At 33.1% G+C, this 21,037-nt stretch overlaps 1 protein-coding gene across 1 annotated transcript; it reads right to left on the bottom strand.

Annotated features, from left to right (window-relative positions):
• Positions 1-17,549: 17,549 nt before the first annotated feature.
• LOC135130519 (phospholipase A2-like) lies at positions 17,550-18,326 on the bottom strand. The gene is made up of 4 exons (XM_064057914.1): positions 18,251-18,326; positions 18,042-18,143; positions 17,681-17,993; positions 17,550-17,625 (listed from the first exon to the last, which is right to left on the bottom strand). Exons 2-4 carry the CDS (start codon positions 18,139-18,141, stop codon positions 17,550-17,552), a joined length of 489 nt encoding a protein of 162 aa, XP_063913984.1. The 5' UTR covers positions 18,142-18,143; positions 18,251-18,326.
• Positions 18,327-21,037: the final 2,711 nt, after the last annotated feature.

Below are 21,037 nucleotides of genomic sequence, written 5' to 3'. Positions count from 1 at the left end.
AGGATATCCCTTCTGCTGTGGTTGGTATTGATGGTTACAAATTATATAGAGCTGATCGGTCTAGAACGGGCGGCGGTGTTGGCATCTATGTGAAGAATTGTTTGAATAGCGATGTAATCCTTCATGACTACTGTGGTGTTGCTGGTATCGAATTTTTGTGTATCAGACTTCAACTAAATAAACATTCGCTGCTCATTTGTGTATTCTATAAATATGCTTCTTCTTTAAACGATGCCACCGAATTCTTTGACAACTTTTTATCTTTTATTACTCCACAGTACGATAATATATTAATAACTGGCGACCTGAATGAAGATTTTCATTTCAATAATAAGCTAAATGATTGTTTTGTTGCCTATGGTTTTCAACAAATCATCTCTGAAAGTACCAGAGTTACGCGAAATTCTGAGACGTTGATCGAACCTATTTTTATCAATAATAATGCATTATTTCGTAGAAGTGGAGTTATAAATGCTGATCTAATATCTGATCATCGTCTAGCCTTTTGCATATTAGACATAAATATTCCTAAAATGACTCCTAAATATACTACATACAGAGACTTTAAAAACTTCTTGCATGATAAATTTATGTTAGACTTAAATAAAAATTCTTTGGATAACATTTATTACATCCTCAATATTGAAGATAAAATCAGGTACCTTAACACAACTGTGTTAGAATTATTTGACTATCACGCTCCGTTCAAAACCTCGTTCATTTCAAAGCCCTATACACCTTGGCTCACCCCTTCTATTAAAGAATTGATGAAACAAAGAAATCGAGCATTAAGTTTATACTTATAAGCAAACTAAATCTGCTCAGCACTGGCTATTTTATAAGCAGCTAAGAAATTCTACGGTTGCTGCACTGAAACGGGAAAAAAAAGCGTACTTAGATTATGAAAGTAATGCTTCAAACAAAAAAAGACTATGGGTTGCACTAAAAAAGTTAAATATTCAAAAAAAAGTTAAAGGATGTGATCTATCTACATTCAGTGCTGATGAAATAAATGAATATTTTTTGTCAGTATTCACTCCTCACCAAAACTGTGTTGAAGCTGTTAATAACATAAAAGGTATCAAATATAAACCAAATAGTAACTTTAAATTTTCATTGGCCACTGAGGAGGAAGTGTTTCAAATCATAAATAGCTTGAAATCTAATGCTATGGGTATTGATGGTATCTCTGCTTATATGATTAAATTATGTTGTCCTAATATAGTTCAGCGAATTACTCACATTATTAATTGCTGTCTGGAGACTGAATACTTTCCAGAATTATGGAAAGTGGCTTTAATTCATCCTATTCCCAAAATCGACGAGGTAAACTCTCCAGAAGACCTAAGACCAATAAGTATTCTTCCAACATTATCTAAAGGCTTAGAAAAATGTATCTATAATCAAATCTTTAATTTTATAGTAAAAGAAGAGATATTATCTGAAGATCAATCTGGTTTTCGCAAGGGATATAGCACAACGACAGCTTTAGCTTCTGTTATCGATGATTGCCTGATGGAACTTGACAAAAACCACGCAAGTATTGTAACTCTTTTGGATTATTCAAAAGCTTTTGATACTTTGGACCACCAACTCCTCTGCACAAAACTGGAATATTATGGGTTCGATCAAATTTCTGTTTCTTTTTTTAAATCATATTTACAAAATCGACATCAACAAGTTGTAACCGAGTCTGGTAAATCTAAAATTGGCTTAATAACATCAGGCGTACCGCAAGGCTCGGTCTTAGGCCCAATTCTTTTCACTATATATACTTCCCAATTGTTGCAGATACCTTCAGTATCTAAAAAGAGAGCCTTTGCAGATGACACCCAAATGCAGCATCATTTCCTACCTAACGAAGTTGATATAGCATCTAACCATATAAATAATGACTTACAAAATATAGCAAATGTTTCATCTGATATTAACCTCCAACTGAATATAAATAAATGCAAAGTTATTTGCTTCGCTCCCCGAAAATTTAAAAATGTTCTTTTTGACAATATTAATGTTAAATTTGATAACATAAAACTACCAGTTTTACATACTGTAAGAAATTTGGGATTGGTGATTGATGACGATTTTCGTTTTAAGACTCATATTTCTAGCATTATTAAAAAATCTTATGTAGCATTGAAACTTCTTTATTCAAATTACCTTTTACTCAATTTTAAATTGAGGAAGAAATTATGTGAGTCTCTTGTCTTGTCATATATAAATTATTGCCTAATAATATATTACCCATGTCTTGACAGTATTGATAAATACCGTCTTCAAAAAATCCAGAATAATTGTTGTCGTTTCATTTTTGGTTTGAGGAAATTTGATCATGTGTCTCAGAAAATCTGTGAGCTTGGTTGGATGAAAATTGACAAATTGTTTCAGTATCACCTATCTATCTTTGCTTTCAAGTTATTTTCCTCTAACTCTCCGCCGTACTTGCGTTGTAAATTTCATACAAGAAAAATATGTTAAACTCAAGTCTTCCATTAAGGAATCTTAAAGAACTGTCAATGCCAAAGCATTATACATCTATCTTTCAGAGATCTTTCACGTACAATATTATCAAAGTTTACAATAAATTTTTATTAGAGTTTAATTCAAGTTCTTCCATCAATTGTTTTAGGAAAAAAAATTAAAAAATGCTTGATTAATACTTAGGTTTAAGTTTATTATTGTGGTTATCTTGCTTGTTGTTAACTTTTTGTTATTATTATTATTATTATTTGTATAAATTTAGTTTCTAATTATGGATTATTTAATTTAATTCAATTTAATTTAATTTAGATTTAATTAGTTTAAATTGTTTAATTTGATCATTACCTAGCTGACTCCTGTCTAGATATTTAATCCGTTTTTCTGTACAAACTGTTTGGTTAGTTGTATTTTCTTGTAAATCTAAGGTTAAGTGGAATAGCCTATGGCTAGACTTCGCGTATTATTATTATTATTATTATTATTAACTTAGGCATATTCAATATACAGGGTGCCGCATCCAAGTCTGGACATAGGGAATTAACATGGCAAACTCGTTGCATCGCGCTCATTTACTGTAAAAAGGTTTTAAAAATCGTATTTTGAACTTCGCGCCCGATCCAATGTTCCGTCGCACTGTAGAAGTTCGGCGATCGTGTCTTTGGATTAACCTAGTGTACCTATATAATATAGTACTTGATAAGATAAGAATGATTTTGGCAAATGATATTTCTTCTAAGAGAGGAAAGGGTGGGTGGGCGGGGCTAATACTTTATAAGATAAAAACGATTTCGGCAAATGCTATATGCTCTGAGAAAATAGAGGGCAGGTGGGCGGGGCTAGTATTTGATAAGATAAGAATAATTTTGGCAAATGATATATCTTCTAAGAAAGGAAAGGGTGAGTGGGCGGGGCTAGTACTTGATAAGATAAGAACGATTTTGGCAAATGATATACCCTCTGAGAAAATAGAGGTGTGATGATTATTGTAGGACAAATTAAACGAAATAAATGCACAAATTGATCCATTCATTCGTCATAGTGCCCGACCCCGTCAAACGAGCCATCTCGAACTACACTCAGGCAGTATCCAAAAAGCCCGAGATGAAGAGCAGCGGGTCTTCCTGAAAACCCCATCGGCAGCATTGTGACATGTCCTGGGAGCCCGTCAAGCTAGAAATGTACTCTCGCTGCCTCACTCAGTAATCGCTGAACGACTCGAATTCAATTATTTGATCCAATCTGACGATTATTGTAGGTCAATTTAAACTGAATAAATGCACAAACTACACAAAATATTTTATTAGGTTATGCTATGTTCTACTGCGATTAGATGAAAAAGCGAGGGCCTGCTTGTTCTTCAAAGATTAATTTAATTAGCAGGTAATTTGAGTAAATTTCATCCTTTATTTTTGAATCACTAAAGATTGGAAGTTAATTGATTTAAATTCGTTAAGCAGAGATCGTTTCAATTTTTGCGGAAATGACATCAACTTTTTTTCTAAATCTAAAAGACTACAATTTGTGGTACTATAAAAGAGAGCATTTCTTCTTTTTTCAATGATATATGACTGAATTTAACAGTATTCATCTAGAAACTTTAAAAGGCTTGTGAATTTAAAAAAAAAATACGATGGCCTTTCTCAAGCAAAAAGTTACCTTTTATTTTCGTGTTCTGGCTTGTCACTTCTAGATTAAAATAAATAAAAGATCGTAGTGTCAAAGAATGGAAAACGGAAGATTCAGCAATGCCGAAAAGTTAGATATGATAGTTATTTACTGAGAGTGTAGACGAAATAGAAGATAATCCAGAACATTATACGAAGAAAGATTTCCGATAAGGTTTAGATCTTTGATCCAATCTACACTCCAGACTATGCATCCATATTCAAAAAGTGGACGACAATATTGACAGAAAAGGCGAACAAATGCGGATGGGGATAGTGTTTTAAAGGCCTTTGAGATTAGAAATAGCATTGATCTTGCTTTCTTACATATTGAAGTTATATGTAGTGACCACGATATATCATGAGAGACAGTGACACCTAAATCACAATAACAATCGGAACTGGTTAAAATTACAGAATTAATGGTATAATTCAATTTAGGATTATTCTTTCCCAAATATAGGACCAAGCATTTAGTCTCATTTAGTGGCAACTGCCAACTAGCGCACCCGAGGGAGATCTGATCGAGATCGTTTTGCAACCGTGCTTAATCGGAAAGTGGATTACCATATAATTTACTATCGTCCTCAAAAGAAGAAATTTTGCATTTAACGTGCAGAGAAAGGTCGGCAACATAAATTAGAAATAGTAATGGTCCAAGGACGGAACCTTGTGGGACCCCACTAGAAACCGCAGTAAAATCTGAGAAATGATCCCCAACACGTACACAAAATTTACGATCAGAAAGGTATACTTTAATCCAGGATAAAGTTGGCCACGGAAACCAGTATGATCAAGCTTAAGCAGCAAAACAGCATGTGGTACTTTATCAAATGCTTTCTAGAAATCTAAATAAATCACATCAATCGGATGATTATTGTTGAGAGCAAGGGTCCAATCATTAATGCAGATTAAAAGATTAGTAACGACTGATCTGCCTGGCATAAATCCATGTTGCGTTTTAGGTATTATATTATGTTGAGCGCAAAATCTATACATGTTAGTAACAATTATACGTTCCATAATTTTAGTAACAATAGGGTTTAAACTAATGAGTCTATATCGAGAGCAACTCTTGAGTAGTAGCGGCGAGAGAAGATCAAGCCCTGGAGATGTTGTTATTTTTATCTTATTCAAGAGATCTTCAACCGTTTTGGAATCAAAGATTATTGAAGTAAGCGAGTCAACAATTCTCATAGATAAAATGTTAGGGTAACTCACAGACTTGGAAATACTGGTGTAAGATTTGGTAAATGCTTCAACAAACATATTAGCAATGAGGGCCTTATCATCTGTAACCTTTCCGTCACTCGTTCTAAGTATAGGATGAGAAACTTCGGAACTTAAAGACGACCTCACATACTTAAAAAATTTGTTGTTGTTATATGATAGGAGATTTTCCTAGTATGTTTTTTTTTATTAAAGATCGTTTTACATAATTCATTGGAAAATGCTCTGTGAGCTCTGTAATCGACTACGGAGCCAGTTCTTTTAAATTTGTGCCATAATTTGCGTTTAACTTTAATGAGATTGAAAACATGATCATCAATCCAAGGTTTAACAGGGTTGTAGGTAAATGGATTTAGCTTACTGTTGGAAATAACGATACTAACAAAATACCACCAGCAATGAAGAAGAGTCTGTTATGAGAACGAAGTCTCCCAGTTAACCACATTTATATCTCGCTCCACTTTAGGAAAATGTATCACTCGTTTATACCCAGTCACTTTCTGTTTATTGCTATAGCTGATGGTCTGCATGGTGGCTTTAACGACAACATGATCAGATTTACCAATGGGGGGATCAAAATCGAGAGTGGAAATCAAATTGGGATCACTAGTTAGTAATAAATTAAGAGTTGAGGGAGTATCTCCGTCTCTGTATCTAGTAGGTCTGTCTATAAGTTGAGATAAATTGTTATTATGAAGAAATTCAATAAATTTAGAAGGACCTACAGAATCCGGACAGATACCAGTATCCCATTTAATCATAGGGAAGTTGAAGTCTCCAAATACGAAATGGTTATGACAATTTGACTGTAACAATTCATTATGGATGTTATTATATAAAATGGCGTCACCCTCAGTAGTAGCGTATTTGGGACGATAGACACAGATGATTACAAAGGACAGAGTAGAAGATTTGCATAATATCGATAATGCTTCAGTAGTAGGCGTGGAAATATTGACAGTTGACACCAAAAAAGACGAGATAATAAAATTATTCAAATAGGCACAAATACCACCACCATAGTATACCCAGGAATTGTTATAATTAGATCAGTATAATCAAGATGAAGCCACGTTTCGGAAATTAGAATTATTGAAGGTTTAGAAAGTTGAATATATGCTAGAAATTCGTTATAGCTGGAAGAGAACAAAGATTAGTATAAGTAAGTGTCAGTATTCAGTAACACTAACAGCAGTTAGTTTTTTATAATATTAATAATTTTGGGAACACCCTTGATGAATTTGATAGTGATATCGTTTTCACCCTTTTCCTGACGACCCTTCAGTTCAGTTCTCATAGATTTAAGGTAAGATAATTGTTTTGGGGTTTTATCATCTGAGAATTGCAATTTAGAGAACTCCGTATTGGATAAACATGTCACCCTCTTTATCAGAATGGTTCTAGCCACTTGCGAGTTGGTAAACATTATTTTTAAAGCTCTAGGCTTCTTAGCTGACGTGGAGAAATTGCCCATCCTGCTAAAAGAGGCGACGGTAGAAAGATCGATGGCAAAACAGTCTAATAGTCTGGAAACAACTGCCTTGTCAAGCTCGGTGTTGTCTGTATCAGTGATACCATAGATAATAATGTTATTGGATCTGCGAGCTTGTTCCACAGCTTCACTTATGACATTATCTGTTGAAGAAGCTAAGTCGGCACTAAAAGGAGAAGCCCTCACATCCTGATTAAATGATTCCAATGCGTCAGTGACACTATCAACACGTACCAAAAGGTCTTTATTAGCCGACTGAAGGTCAGCAATTGATTTTTCGTGGACAGTCAGTTGCTCAGTATGAGTTTATAAAATTTTTGTTTCCGCTACAAGTGTTGCATTGCATTTAGCAATATCATTAGATAGTGCCATTTGAGAAGTTTTTAAAGTGGAAACTTCCTTGCATAATTACTCGATCTTATTCATGATAGCATGGAAATGAGTAGTATTTAACGGCTCAGGTGTTGAGGTCTGCGAATTCTTATCTCCAGAACCACTATCGGAGCACTTCTCACAAAGCCATGAGGAGTTACCATCAGTAAATCTTTGGAAATCAAATTTTGCGATGTTGCGTGAGAGATTTTTTTACAAGCAAAACATGTTATACGCGCCTCCCGAGATCCAAATTTACACGCCCCTCGTATAAGGTGTTAGAAAAACAGCTATATAGGCTATCAGCTGAGCGCAAGTAAAGAAACTGATAGTGGAAGGTAAAAAACCTCAAGGCTGAGGACAATAAACACAACCGATCTAAACAAAATGCACTTATCTTGAGCAAAATGGAAAGCGTAGTAACTTCAACAGACCATCCAGATAGGATATTTCTTCAAGAAATTTGATTAATTTTCGTAAGATAACCAGTAATATAATCACAAAATCACAGAGCACAAAATCGCACAATGATCAATAAGTACTATTCAAATGTCAATTTCCACACCAAAAGGATTTTTTTTATTAACTAGTTATACATTTCAAGTGAAATAGTAACTATCCTTGCGGACGCTTGCAATCTTTTTTACTGGTGGATCAGTCCATATTCTCCGTTCATTTCTCTTCATAGCCGCTGGTAAATTTTCGCTTGTTGTACAATCTTCCTCCATTCTTTTCTGTTACTGATGCTTTTGTTTCTGTTGCCCACATTCATTTCTTTTATATCATTCTCCACTTGTTCTCTCCATCTGCTCCTTGGTTTTTCTCTTGATAATCTCTCGCCGTTTCCATTCCGTTAAAATTCTTATTGGATCGTTTTTGGTTTTTCTGAAAATATGACCGTACCATCTTATCTTCTGTGCTTTGCAAAATCTGCCTATGTTTTCTTGTTTCCCTATCTTCTGTTACTTTTGGGCCTATTATCGTTCTTATTATACTTTTCTCTCGAATACTTGCAGCTTAGCTTCTTTTCCTTTCGTGATATTTGCCGTTTCTATTGCATACGTCAAAATTATATTCGTCCGTTGATGTAGTAGGTAGTGTTCTGATAACAACACGACAAGAGATTGTTTGCCTAAAAAATGGGAATCGACAAATTAAATATCTATGTAAAGGTCGCAACTTATTTGACATTATCAAAGGGCTTCAAAAAATGCTGAAATTATTAAATGCTACTGCATTGGCAAAAAATCTCAAAATAAGTGTCGACCAGTTCGAGTTGTACTTACTTCGGCCAATCTTGCTTATAATATAATTGCAAATTACAAAATAACAAACAAAATTTATGTTAATAGAGACCTTACTCGACAACAACAGAACAATGCGTATCTGATTCGTAAGGAGTTCAAAACTCGCACCAATAATGGTGAGGTAAATCTAAAATTAAAAAACAGACAACCAACATATTATACTAAAATACAAGAGGATTAAATACAAAAACTCAAAATTTTTTTCTTAATGTTTGTGAAGCGGATGTAGATCTTGTATTATTAACTGAGACCTGGTTGCATGAAGATGTCTTCTCCAATGAACTTTTTCCTCGCAAATTGGATATAAAGTATTTAGATATTATATGATCGTACAAATGGTAGAAGAGGAAGATTGTTGACAGCTGTCAAAAATAAAATAAACGTAAAAAATATTAATCTACCTAACTCTCCAAACAATATTGAACTTATCGGTGTAAAAGTGATTATATATGATATAATACTGTCAGTTTTAGTTGTCTATGTGCCTCTAGCTTCTTCCTGCGCAAAATACGTGAAATTATTAGAGTATCTTGAGCAAAATATTGCCTTTGATCATTCTGTAAAACTGGCAGATGATTTCAGTATTTTGAATGAGGTTTTTTGCGCGGAACCGTTAATGGCGCTCTGCTTGGATAGCCAACAACGGCGGCGGACCCGGATGCGGCACGCAGGGGTCAGCGAGAGGGCCCATGTTGTTCAGCCAAAAATTATGGCTGTTTTTGGAGGTAACCCAGAATTTCGGCTCGTTTAACCCGAATTTTTAATTTATGGCACTCGAGGTAATGATTCGTAGTCTGATTCTCTGCGGCTTTTCCCATGGTGCCGTCACTACACATTTATTTATATTATTATTATTATTACTATTAATAATATTATTTTATTGACCAAGAGTGTAAACAGTGTTACACCAATTACAGGTACAAATTATTTTTAGTGATAGGTAATTTCAATACTCCTAATTATGCAAACAGATTCTCCCTCAAATTTCCACCGCCAATATTACCCTCCTTGGTTTACTAGTGACCAATTTTGAACAAGTTTTAAGTTTTTTGTTGTGAAAAGAAGACTGTGATATTAAGAAAATCAAGGCCAATTGCAAGCCCCGCCCACCCACCCTATCTCAATCGGGATTATGATGTTTTTCATTCGTCGTGAACCGGGGGCGGAGCTTAATTGCAAAATCTTTATTTCTCTACAAGAAATTATCATGTCAAACAAATTTTTAAGTAACTGTGTTGTCCAAGGAAACTATATATATTAAGTAAAAAAGAAAGTCAAAGATTAAGCCCCACCTAGAGCCGCCCACCTTTAAAATGTGATGAATATTTTACTCGTTGTCAGACCGAGGGGAGGAGCATAATAACAGAATTCATATTTCGCTACAAAAATTTTACATTTTGAACAAGTTTTAAGATTTGTGTTGTGAAATGAAGACTATGATATTAATAAAATCAAGACAAAATGCAAACCCCGCCCACCCACCCTATCTCAATCGGGACTATGACGATTTTCATTCGTTGTAAACCGAGGGCGGAGCTTAATTGCAAAATCCTTATTTTTCTATAAGAAATTACCAGTAAAACAAGTTCTTAATTAACTGTGTTGTTCAAGGAAACTATGTGTATTAAGTGAAAAAGAGAGCCAAAGGTTAAGCCCCACCTTCACCCGCCCCAGCTAAATTGTGATGAATTTTTCATTCGTTTTCAAGTAAAGGGGCGGAGCATAATGTCTGAATTCACATTTCCCTACAAAAATTACCATTTTGAACAAGTTTTAGGTTTTTTGTTGTAGAAAGAAGACTACGATATTAAGAAAAACAAGCCAAAATGCAAGCCCCACCCACCCGCCTTATCTCAATTGTGACGATGTTTTTTATTCCTCGTTAGCTGGGGGCGGAGCTTAACTGCAAAAGCCAAAGGTTAAGCCCCACCTAGGTCTAGACCCGCCCCAATCTGAATTGTGATGGATATTTATTCGTTTTCAGAACGAGGGGGAGGAGCATAATGACAGAATTCATGTTTCCATACAAGAATTGACCATTTTGAACAAGTTTTTACATTTTGCCTTGTTTTTCTTAATTTTCGTAGTTTTCTTTTCGCAACGAAAAACTTAAAACTTGTCCAAATTGGCAAATTTTTGTAGACAAATATGGATTTTGCAGTTATGCTCCGCCCGTCTGTCTGGCAATGAATGAAAAAATCATCGAAATTGAGACGAGGGTGGGTGGGCGGGGTTTATATTTTGCCCTTTTTACTTCCCGAGCGTAAGCAAAGGAAGTATTGTAATCGAGTCCGTCGGCCGACTCTCTACTTTTACGTTTTCTCGATCTTTCATGACCCCTAGAAGACGAAGAAATAGGTCTCCCATTTCCGTCTGTCTGTCCGTCTGTCCGTCTGTCCGTCCGTCTGTCCGTCTGTCCGTCTGTCCGTCTGTCCGTCTGTCCGTCCGTCTGTCCGTCTGTTGTCCCGGATTTTTATTAGACAGATAATCTCCGAAAGTACTCGACCGATTGTTGTGAAATTTTGTACTTATATTAAGAATATCATGTAGATGGTAAAACGCTAACCAAAATTTGTCTAATCATCCCCACCACTAATGCGATGACGTCACTTCAAAATTGTACATAGTAAATGGGTTTTCAATTGTATAAAATAACATAGTCCTACACATGTAGTTTACAACTCTGAATCGACTTTTCACCCGAAACGTCCAGATTTTTGAAAAAAAAATCAAAATTATAAAACAACATTTTGAAATTTAATTTTTAATCTGCTAACCAGAATGCTTTGAAATGTTGCAGATGTTTTAAGGCTATAAAGAGCATCATAAATCTTTAGTCAAAAAATATTTGCTTATCCCCTCCAAAAACTTGATGACGTCAGCTCAAAAGTTTGTGGAATAAATCATATCTAAAATGTACAAAATATGATGAGTCTGTACTTGTGATCTATCACTCCATTCATATTTTTTGGATTTGCATATACAGGGTGACTCAAAAAAATTAATGAATGCGTAAATATATTTTATTGATTTAATCAGGAACTACAAAACCGAATGCTCTGAAATCTTGCAGATGTTTTAAGGTCATAAAGAGCATAATAAATGTTTAGTCAAAATATATTTGCTTATCCCCTCCAAAAACTTGATGACGTCAGCTCGAAAGTTTGCCGAATAAATCATATCTAAAATGTACAAAATATGATGAGGCTGTACTTGTCATTTATCACTCCATTCATATTTTTTGGATTTGCATATACAGAGTGACTCAAAAAAATTAATGAATGCGTAAATATATTTTATTGATTTAATCAGGAACTACAAAACGGAATGCTCTGACATCTTGCAGATGTTTTAAGGTTATAAAGAGCATAATAAATGTTTAGTCAAAATATATTTGCTTATCCCCTCCAAAAACTTGATGACGTCAGCTCGAAAATTTGCCGAATAAATCATATCTAAAATGTACAAAATATGATCAGTCTGTACTTGTGATCTATCACTCCATTCATATTTTTTGGATTTGCATATACAGGGTGATTCAAGAAAATAAATGAAAGCGTAAATTTACTTTACTCACACACACAATAGGCATGCAGTCGTCAAGTTTCCGACAGCGAGGGAAGTACTGTCTAAACTCTTTAGACCAATTTTTTTAATATACGTATAGTCTATATCTTGAAGAATTAGCAAATCTATACTTATATAATAAAGCTGAAGCTTTTGTTTATTTGAACACGTTAATCTCAGAAACTACTGGTTCAAATTCAAAAAATCTTTTTGTGTTGGATAGTCCATGTATCATGTCTACATATAGGCTATATAACATCACGCTACGATCATTAGGAGCAAAGTAGCAATGAAAAATTCGGAAAAACGGGAAAATTATTCCTCCTTTGACAGCTTCCGTTGCTTACGCTGCTTAAACGGTTAAAGTTACGTAAAAATCATGTATGACGAAATTGTTCCCCTCTAAAAGTTCTAAAGAAAAGTCCCCGACAGCATATGTCTATCTTTTAAGGTCGAGTCAGTATAACCTTTTTTATGGTAATGAAATTTGTTCTAAAATAATAATGCATTATGTATAAAATTCTCGCGTCACAGTGTTTGTAACCGAACTTCTCCGAAATGGGTTGACCGATTTGTATGAAATGTTTTATGTATATTCGGTAGGTCTGAGAATAGGTTGTAAACTATTTTTTAAACCCCTAAGTCATAAGGGTGGCCCACCCTAAAAAATGTTTGTCTATTTTTTGGACAAAATTTTTTATTTTTATTTTTTTAAGAATTGGCATCAAAAAATACACATAACCCTAAATTTTCACCTTTCTACCACCAACCCCCATTTTTTAATCGTCTATATAATAAAAATCAATTGCTGTTCCTGTTAGTCTCGCTAAGACTCAAAAACGGCTTGACCGATTTGAAGAATTTTTTATATTACGGGAATGGTTTATAAATAAAAAAAATAAGGAAAACTTAAAAGAACAGTTAAAAAATAAAAAAATTCTAAAAATTTTGTATGGGAATCGCCACTTCGAATTAATTTCAATAGTTGGCGTTTATGACGGACCTGTCGTCTAACTGACGTGTCATACAAAACTAATTCTTCCGTGTAATTGTGAAAAGTATATTGCATTTCAAGTCGTTTTTGGTTTTTTCGTAAGAAAAAAACGTCGTTTATTTTAAGAAAAGTCTTGGTTAAAGTGAATTTAATTATAATTACACATTGCGAAAGTTTCTTATTAATTTTGATCTGCCATTCTATTTACCTATATTCACTTTGTTGGTTTCGACAAAACCGTTATTCGAGGATTTAATTTGAAGTTTTCAATATTTTAAAATTCTCAAGACAAAATTTACAGATTTGATTGACTGTGAAAATAATTATGTGTCGTTTTATGAAGTTCATTAAAATTCCGAGAAGACGACAACCTCACATAGGTCCTCGAAGTCAATCAAATGTGCGACGAACTACCTCAGGTGCAAACCGCAATGATTTATTTCATGGGTAATTCGGATATGGAAGTTGATCAACGTTGTGCTCATAATCAACATAATCAAACATTAAAGCAAGACATTGGGTGGTATAGTTTCCTCAAACCTATAAGGCGTTTATGGCTTTGACGTTTAAAGTACTTTACACCCGACCCTTCATAAAGCTTAGTAAATGTAAACCATGCCACGTGCCAGGGACGGCCGAGACGCGAAGGACCGGACTAAGAGTAATTTTGTTTTTAACGTTTCTTCCGTACCTTAATTAATTAATCATTATTCTGCACATTTGAAAATATTATTAAGATACTGAAACCAAAAAACATAAAATCTTTAATAAGAACGATCGCAATCATAGAAAACTGGTCCATTAAGTTTTTTGATAAATCAAATAATTTTGACGATGTCACCGTCCTTTGTTTCAAATCCAGAGGGTACATTCATATTGCTGTTATATTAAAAATAATACACGACTAGAGAGCGAAAAGTATGCAGCAAAATTTTGAGAAATATGACCATGTAATATGCATGAAATTTATGCAAATATGCTGTAACTTTATTAATATATGCAGAGATATGCAGTTGCATATCCTCCAAAAATTGAAAAGAAGTGTAATAACACAACTAAATTTATTTACAAATTATAAAAACAGGTTTATCAAGCTTAATTTTTTTAATAAAAAATTAAAAAAATACATGGATAAATAAAATTTTTAAAAATTATTGTCTTACACTAAATAGTGACAAATAAATAAAAATTAGTAATAATAGATCATTTAATTAGTATTTTTGTAGCAATTTATTCTTAAATACTTTTCGAAATATTGTAGCAAAAAATTTTGCCGACGATCCGAAAACATATATTTGTAAATAGAAATGCGGTTTGTAGCAGAAGCTACAAAACACAGTGCCTTCTTGAAGAATAAATTCAGTAAAAGACCAGTACAGGGCACGGTTGATAAAACCGTTAATTGTTAATTTAGAAGAGTCGAGTGATGATGACAGTGACTATTTCGATCAATAAATAAGCAGTAGTACTTAATAAGTAATTAGTTGTGTATGTCAAAATTCTAACTAATTTGCTGTAATAAAAAATCATTGAGTACAAAGTTACTTTGTTTTTGCTTAAAATAAAAAAATCGAAAGGCGCAGTTGTCGGTAAATGCAAAACTCTGTCCTGCCCTGTGCTTTTACCAGACAAGGTCTTTTCAGGTAGGTATCGGTGAGCGGGTTTAAGACATCCGGTTGTCACGGCCTATTGAATTATAATGGGAGCCAAATTGGTGTGAACTCATAAACGCCTTATATGTTTGAGGGAACTCTATGAATAAAACTGAGTAGATACTCATATTCGAAGTACGAAGTACCTACTCCATTATTACTCTTATATACCTGAGCAGCTACTCTATGTACTGAGTACCTACTTGGAAACATTGTATCTCCCCGGACACAAATAGAACATCTACGCGTTTTGTGAGCATTTAATCTAAAAATGAGGATCGGCGTGGCAAATAACTGAGCTGTCTGTAAAGCAGCTTAGAAAACGAGCAGGATCGTTGTAAGAGTGAATTTTAACTAAACATGGCGACTTCCATGAACATGGAACGTCGTCAAAAGGTGCATTTAGTTTGAAAAACACATTAGGAGCAGGAATATCGAAAACTTTTCAGGTAATTAACTTTTATTTATGCATAAATTGTGCAGTGCGTTTTTTATAACACTGGTCATAGAGATTCCCATCTCAAGGTGTCTACCCCATACTAACTTATATTTTGGTGACTCGATTTTTGCTTTGATGGTTGAACACTGTCACTGTTGTCCTTTTTTGTTGTATCGAGATGCTACTTGAGCATCAACTGTTCCCTACTCAAGTATTAATGTCATCTAGAAAAACTAGAAATATTTTGATTTGATATTCGAGTAGATACTTCGTATTTCGAGTATGAGCATCTACTGAGTTTTATTTATATCAACCATTGTCAAAAAGTTGATCGAACGTTGTTTCGACAGAACTTCCTTCGCACCAAAAGTATAATGAAACATATTCAGCATTTTCGAGTTGAGTCTTTTCTTCACACAATTTTGTGATGACCTAATCAACATTTACGATCAACACGTATACCACCTTGGATTGGTGCAGTGTAATACTAAAAATAACTGTATTGTATTCCCAAAATTATCTGCGAAAATCGAGTGAGCCATTCCATCAATTTTTTGGGGGCAATAGATAAATATTCTTAACAATTTACCATGCTTACAATAACTTTAAAACGTCTGCAAGATCTCAAAGTATTCATTTTTGCAACTCTTGAGTTATTCACTAAAATAAATTGACTGATCCATATATTTTTTTGAGTCACTGTAAAAGCAAATCTAAAAAATATGAATGCAATGATAAATTACGAAAATGTACTGATGATATTTTCCACATTTTAGATAGGATTTATTCGGCAAAATCTTGAGATGACGTCTTTAAGTTTTTGGGCTTGATAAACAGATATATTTTGATTGAAAACCTACCATGTCAAACAGTAACTTCAAAACCTCTGCAATATTTCAAAATTCAGTTTTGCAATTCTTGATTCAATCAATAAAATAAATTGACTCAGTGATAATTTTTTTGAGACACCCCCTATAAGCAAAACTAAAAAATATGAATGGAATGATAAATCACAAGTATAGTCTCATCCTATTTTAGACATTTTAGATAGGATTCATTTGGGAAAATTTTGGGCTGACGTCATCAATTTTTTGGAGGGGATAAGTAAATATATTTTGAATAAAAATTTATTATGCTTGTCATATGTTTAAAACATCTGCAAGATTTCAAAGCATTCGATTTTGCAGATTCAAAATTAAATTGTAGGTGAAACGAAGTTCACGGGGTCAGCTAGTACTAGATATGAATATGAAAAAATGAGCAGCATCGACTGTGAAATCAAATCTATCAAAGGCTTAACGAAATTTGTTAAAAATTTGATGATTTTCTAGTCCAAAAAACTGTCGAATTTTGAAATATTCGACTGTGCCTGTTTCGAATTTAAACTCATTTTCCTTGTTGTCATCTTCAAGGTTGAGGACCTGCCTAAAATAAATATCTATATTTTTTATTAAATATAATAATTTTTAAGTCCCATTTTCGAGAATCGTTGAATTGAATTTTTGACATTTTCTGTACATTTCGACTTGTAGAAGTAATTTTTGGTTTCATTTCCCAGAAAATTACAACATTTTTTCCAGAATTGAAAAAATGAAAAACATATTTCCGGACATTTAAAAAATTTGAGATTATTAGGATTTATTATAAGAAACACCAAAGATTTTAAGGATATTTTTAGTATTAAGTTGTTGTACTTTAGCTTAGTTAGATCAAAGTTGGAATATTGTTGCGTAGTATGGTGTCCCTATCAACAAAATCATATATCACATATTGAAAATGTGCGTCGGAAATTCTGTAGTACTTATATTTTAAAATGTTTGGGTCATACCCGCAGAGGCACTGTGAACAAAATGTACTTTTAAATATTATAAATGAAAAACCTCTCTTTGCAAGGAGAAATGTACTTAGGTTAATATTCTTACAAAAGATTGTTAATGGTGAAGTCAAATGCGTGGATTTATTTAATGAAATAAGTTTTTGTGTTCCTTGGACAAACTGTAGAACTCCTAACATGTTCTACTATAAAATACCAAATACCTTCCACCACTTCGACAGTTCATTTATTGCTTGGTTAAGATTATATAATTGTATTATGCATCACCTTAATATTGATATGTTTTTTGATAATTTTAAGTGTAAGTCAATTATCTAATTTACTTGACGTTTATTCGTCAAATAATATTTTTAAATTATTTTCATTTAATTTTAATCACGCTTGATCTTTAGTAATTTCTCTATAGTAATTGAGCAACAAACAGCACCATTTATGCAACAGAACAATTATAATTAGGTACAACTTAACAAATTAAAAACCAAACATATTTTAAAATTAACACAACTCATAGTATTCTTTAAAACTTAGGATTGTCGAACCACTGGAAATTTTGTTTGCTGTTTTTATCAACATCATACTCAACACATCTCCCACTACAAAGCAAACAGATACATTACAATAAAAAAATACGAGTTATACAGCAGTCACCTCACTCTCTTAGCACATCCCGTACAGACCGAACTTTTCTTAAAACACTTCGTATTAAAAAATTGAAAATATAGACGACCGATCCCTTTGGCACAACCATCTTGTACACCTTTCAAACACCTATAAAGTTTTTCATCGCAGCTGCAATGACTTTTTGTGCTTAAACTGAAATTCCGCAGTCCGAACTTTTTGCGTCCGGGTTCGATATATTGTGGACACAGATCATGAGCTCGGCAGCATTTATCAAGTTCCTTTTTTTCTCCCAAATCTTCGAAATACTTTGCAATGAAACCGGGCCCGCACCACTTTGTACCTAAACAAAATACTTAGGACTAAATATTGACAAACATTAAAAAAGTACCAGGAAATGAGATTCTTATCTTAGTATTAGTCTGTTGGAGGGTACGAAATGTTATACCTGTTTCAGATTTTTCTGTTCTTTTTACATTGTGGTGGAACATCTCTGCAGCAAAACGAGATTAATATAGTCTAAAAGACATCTACTTACATATTTACAGAAATGTTGTTTTCACAATATACTTAAAATGTAAAAATTTAATACATACATACTTGTAGAAACGTATCTTTTGCTTAAGTTATCCTCTTTGGGGTACACTATAACAAACAACAAACACACTATTATAAATGAGAGTGAACTTCTGTCTAACATTTTATGTATGTATTTCTACGTTATGCAATAACGAATTTGAACAACTATTTTCCCTGGCAAAGCAATTAGACAGCGAGACTTATCTAAACAAGTTCGCCTACCATACTATCAAACAATATGTAGATAATAGAAATACTTTACGTATGCCCAGAAACTGATAATGATAATTGCACAAAAATATACTTACTTTGAACATTTTTAAAAATTTAGTTTTGTCGATTTATTTTTGTTCTAAAAAAATACGGCATTCTAAAAATCCGTAAACCATAAAAAAGTGAAAAAATGCAATAAAAAACTTAAAACGGATGTACAAAAGGCAAATGACAATTATCTGTCAACCCGACTGCATTTAAGATAGTAATGATGAAAATACCTATGTTTTAAAGTATATTTGGTTGCCTATTTAATTTCCGAAAATACATACCCTGTTATAAATAAACCGCAAACTAATAACTTCAGGGTTTGTTTCAAACATATTTTTTTATTGTATACCTGTTACTGTACTGGTAAAAAAATAATGCCAGATAAAAACTGAAGAGAAGTGAGAACTAAAAAAATCAAATAGTAAATATATAATCAGTCTGGGCAGTATCTAGATATATTTTTGGGTATCTAGTATCTGTCTCTAGATAACATCGAATTTAAGCACAAAATATCTGTATCTAGATACAAAATTAATAGCACAGATACAGATACATTTTTTATTTCACTTTTTTTTCAGTAGTTATTAGTTGAGTTATACGATTCTACGACAACTGGTCGCAAACAACTGATCGCGCGACAATTGATCGCAAACAACTCGTCGCAGCACAGTTGGTCGCACGCGACAACTGATCGCGGCGACAATTGATCGTAGCGACAATTGATCGCACGTAAATTAATCGCAGCGACAATTGATAGCACGTAAATTTATCGCAGCGTCAATTGATCGGAAGGTAAAATTCATCGGGAAGTATGTTCTTTTATTAAAACTAAATATTTTGTATTCTGAATTTTAAGTTGCAATAAATTTAGCAATCAGGTAACGTGTAAATATCGAATTAAAAACAAGTTGAATATAGATAAGTGACGAGGTTTGTAGTTCCACTTTAAAAATTAAAAAATACGAGCGTAAACACCTTGTTACATAAGATTTTTTATTAATAAATTATCATTTTGGCTATTTTTTTTAAGAGATTGTTACTATTTATGTCGTTGCTTATTTTACCTATTATATTATAGGAACTTGCTTCATTACAATAAGTACTCAACATAAAAAAGTGTTTATTGGTCTTAACTAGATTTATTATACAATTATTTAAAAAATCATATTTTTAACAACTTTTAAATTTTAACACATTTTGGTACAGAATTGCCTCTATTGTCTATTCTTGCCTTTATACATATCACCAAACAATAAAATTTATGAACTAATAGTACATCTAGTGTATTCATATGCAGCGAATGAAAATTCCACTGGACGGATATAATGCTTATTTTAATCCTTTGTAAATTGCAGCGGATCTTTTATAAGGTTTGAGAGAGGTTTACGTGTATTGTAAATATATATTGCAAAAACGTTTGTTAGAGCGTCAAGAATAATTTTGTGTTACCGGGAAATCTAAGAAATGTAGGTACTTATGCAACTAAAAGCTTACTTTTTAATTATTATTATGTGACTAGTATTGTACTGAAGAAAAATTCAGTTGTACCATATGTGGGTGTAAAAAATACATCACAATTACTTCTGAAAATTATTTTTACGCAACCCAAAATACAAATACCGTGTACCACTTGATACTAACTGAATGCTTTGAGCACAGTATAGAAATCAATCAGTAGAGACAACTCGTGTCGGTGCCTTTGATCTTTCTGACCCGAATTTTAAGCCGTCATCGGTGGTCGTTGTCCAAAATATTTCTAGATGTCGCCACCCATTTTAAAAAGGATCACAAACGCTTCACTTTAAAATTGATTCGTGTACACAATTTACTACACTTTGTGCAAATGAATTTTTGGAAAAGACTTAAAAATAGTGTAATAACAATAACATTTTGTAACTAGTTGATCTTAGAAACCACACAGTCTATTATAATAAATAATTAATTAAGCGTCCTATAACAAAGATGCCGTGGTGAAATTTAGATGTGGCCCGCTTCTCGGATTACGATTTTACGTTTCATTAATTTCTTTTTCATGATGGCTGTAAATGGTTGTAAAATTCAACGTTATTAGAAAACGCTAATATATGTACATTTAATTTTTTTACAAAAAAAATTTAACAGTTAACAATTACTTGTTACTCGTGATGTATTGATTGATTTAAATATTTTAAATAATATTAATAATAGATAATATAAATCTGTTATGTGCGTTGTTTTGTTCAACAATTTTTATTCCATGGGCCGCTTCAAAAAAAAAACTGTAGGTTACAGTCATCGGCAGTCTTATCTGGGTAATGAGGGGTACTGTTTATGACACTTCACCGGTTTGGCTCGAAACCCACATTTTATGCCTGGCACTTCCTCCAATATGAGTATATTCTTTGTTCCATGGTCAAAACTAATCTTTTTACGATCTTGTTTACACAAATGGCGTAAAAGTGGAGATTGGTATGTAGGTACTTGGCAAAGGGAATGAGATAAATTATTCATTCTTTCGTATCTACAAGCGCCTCATTAACAGTGTGAGCGTTCAAAAAAGTTCTA

The sequence above is a fragment of the Zophobas morio genome, unplaced genomic scaffold, assembly GCF_036711695.1.
Source record: "Zophobas morio isolate AGI-343-1 ecotype UQ-CSIRO unplaced genomic scaffold, CSIRO_AGI_Zmor_V1 ptg000017l, whole genome shotgun sequence".
NCBI lineage: Eukaryota > Metazoa > Arthropoda > Insecta > Coleoptera > Tenebrionidae > Zophobas > Zophobas morio.
Note: the sequence above shows the minus strand (reverse complement) of the source record. Positions and strands in the feature narration are given on the sequence as shown.

What these genes read in the sequence shown, in the direction of transcription:
- LOC135130519 (XM_064057914.1), bottom strand. Translation starts at nt 18,141, where the DNA reads ATGTTCCACCACAATGTAAAAAGAACAGAAAAATCTGAAACAGGTATA. An exon ending in GATAAGAATCTCATTTCCTG is followed by an intron (nt 17,994 to 18,041) that starts GTACTTTTTTAA and finishes TATTTTGTTTAG; the next exon opens with GTACAAAGTGGTGCGGGCCC. An exon ending in GGATGTGCTAAGAGAGTGAG is followed by an intron (nt 17,626 to 17,680) that starts GTGACTGCTGTA and finishes TTTGCTTTGTAG; the next exon opens with TGGGAGATGTGTTGAGTATG.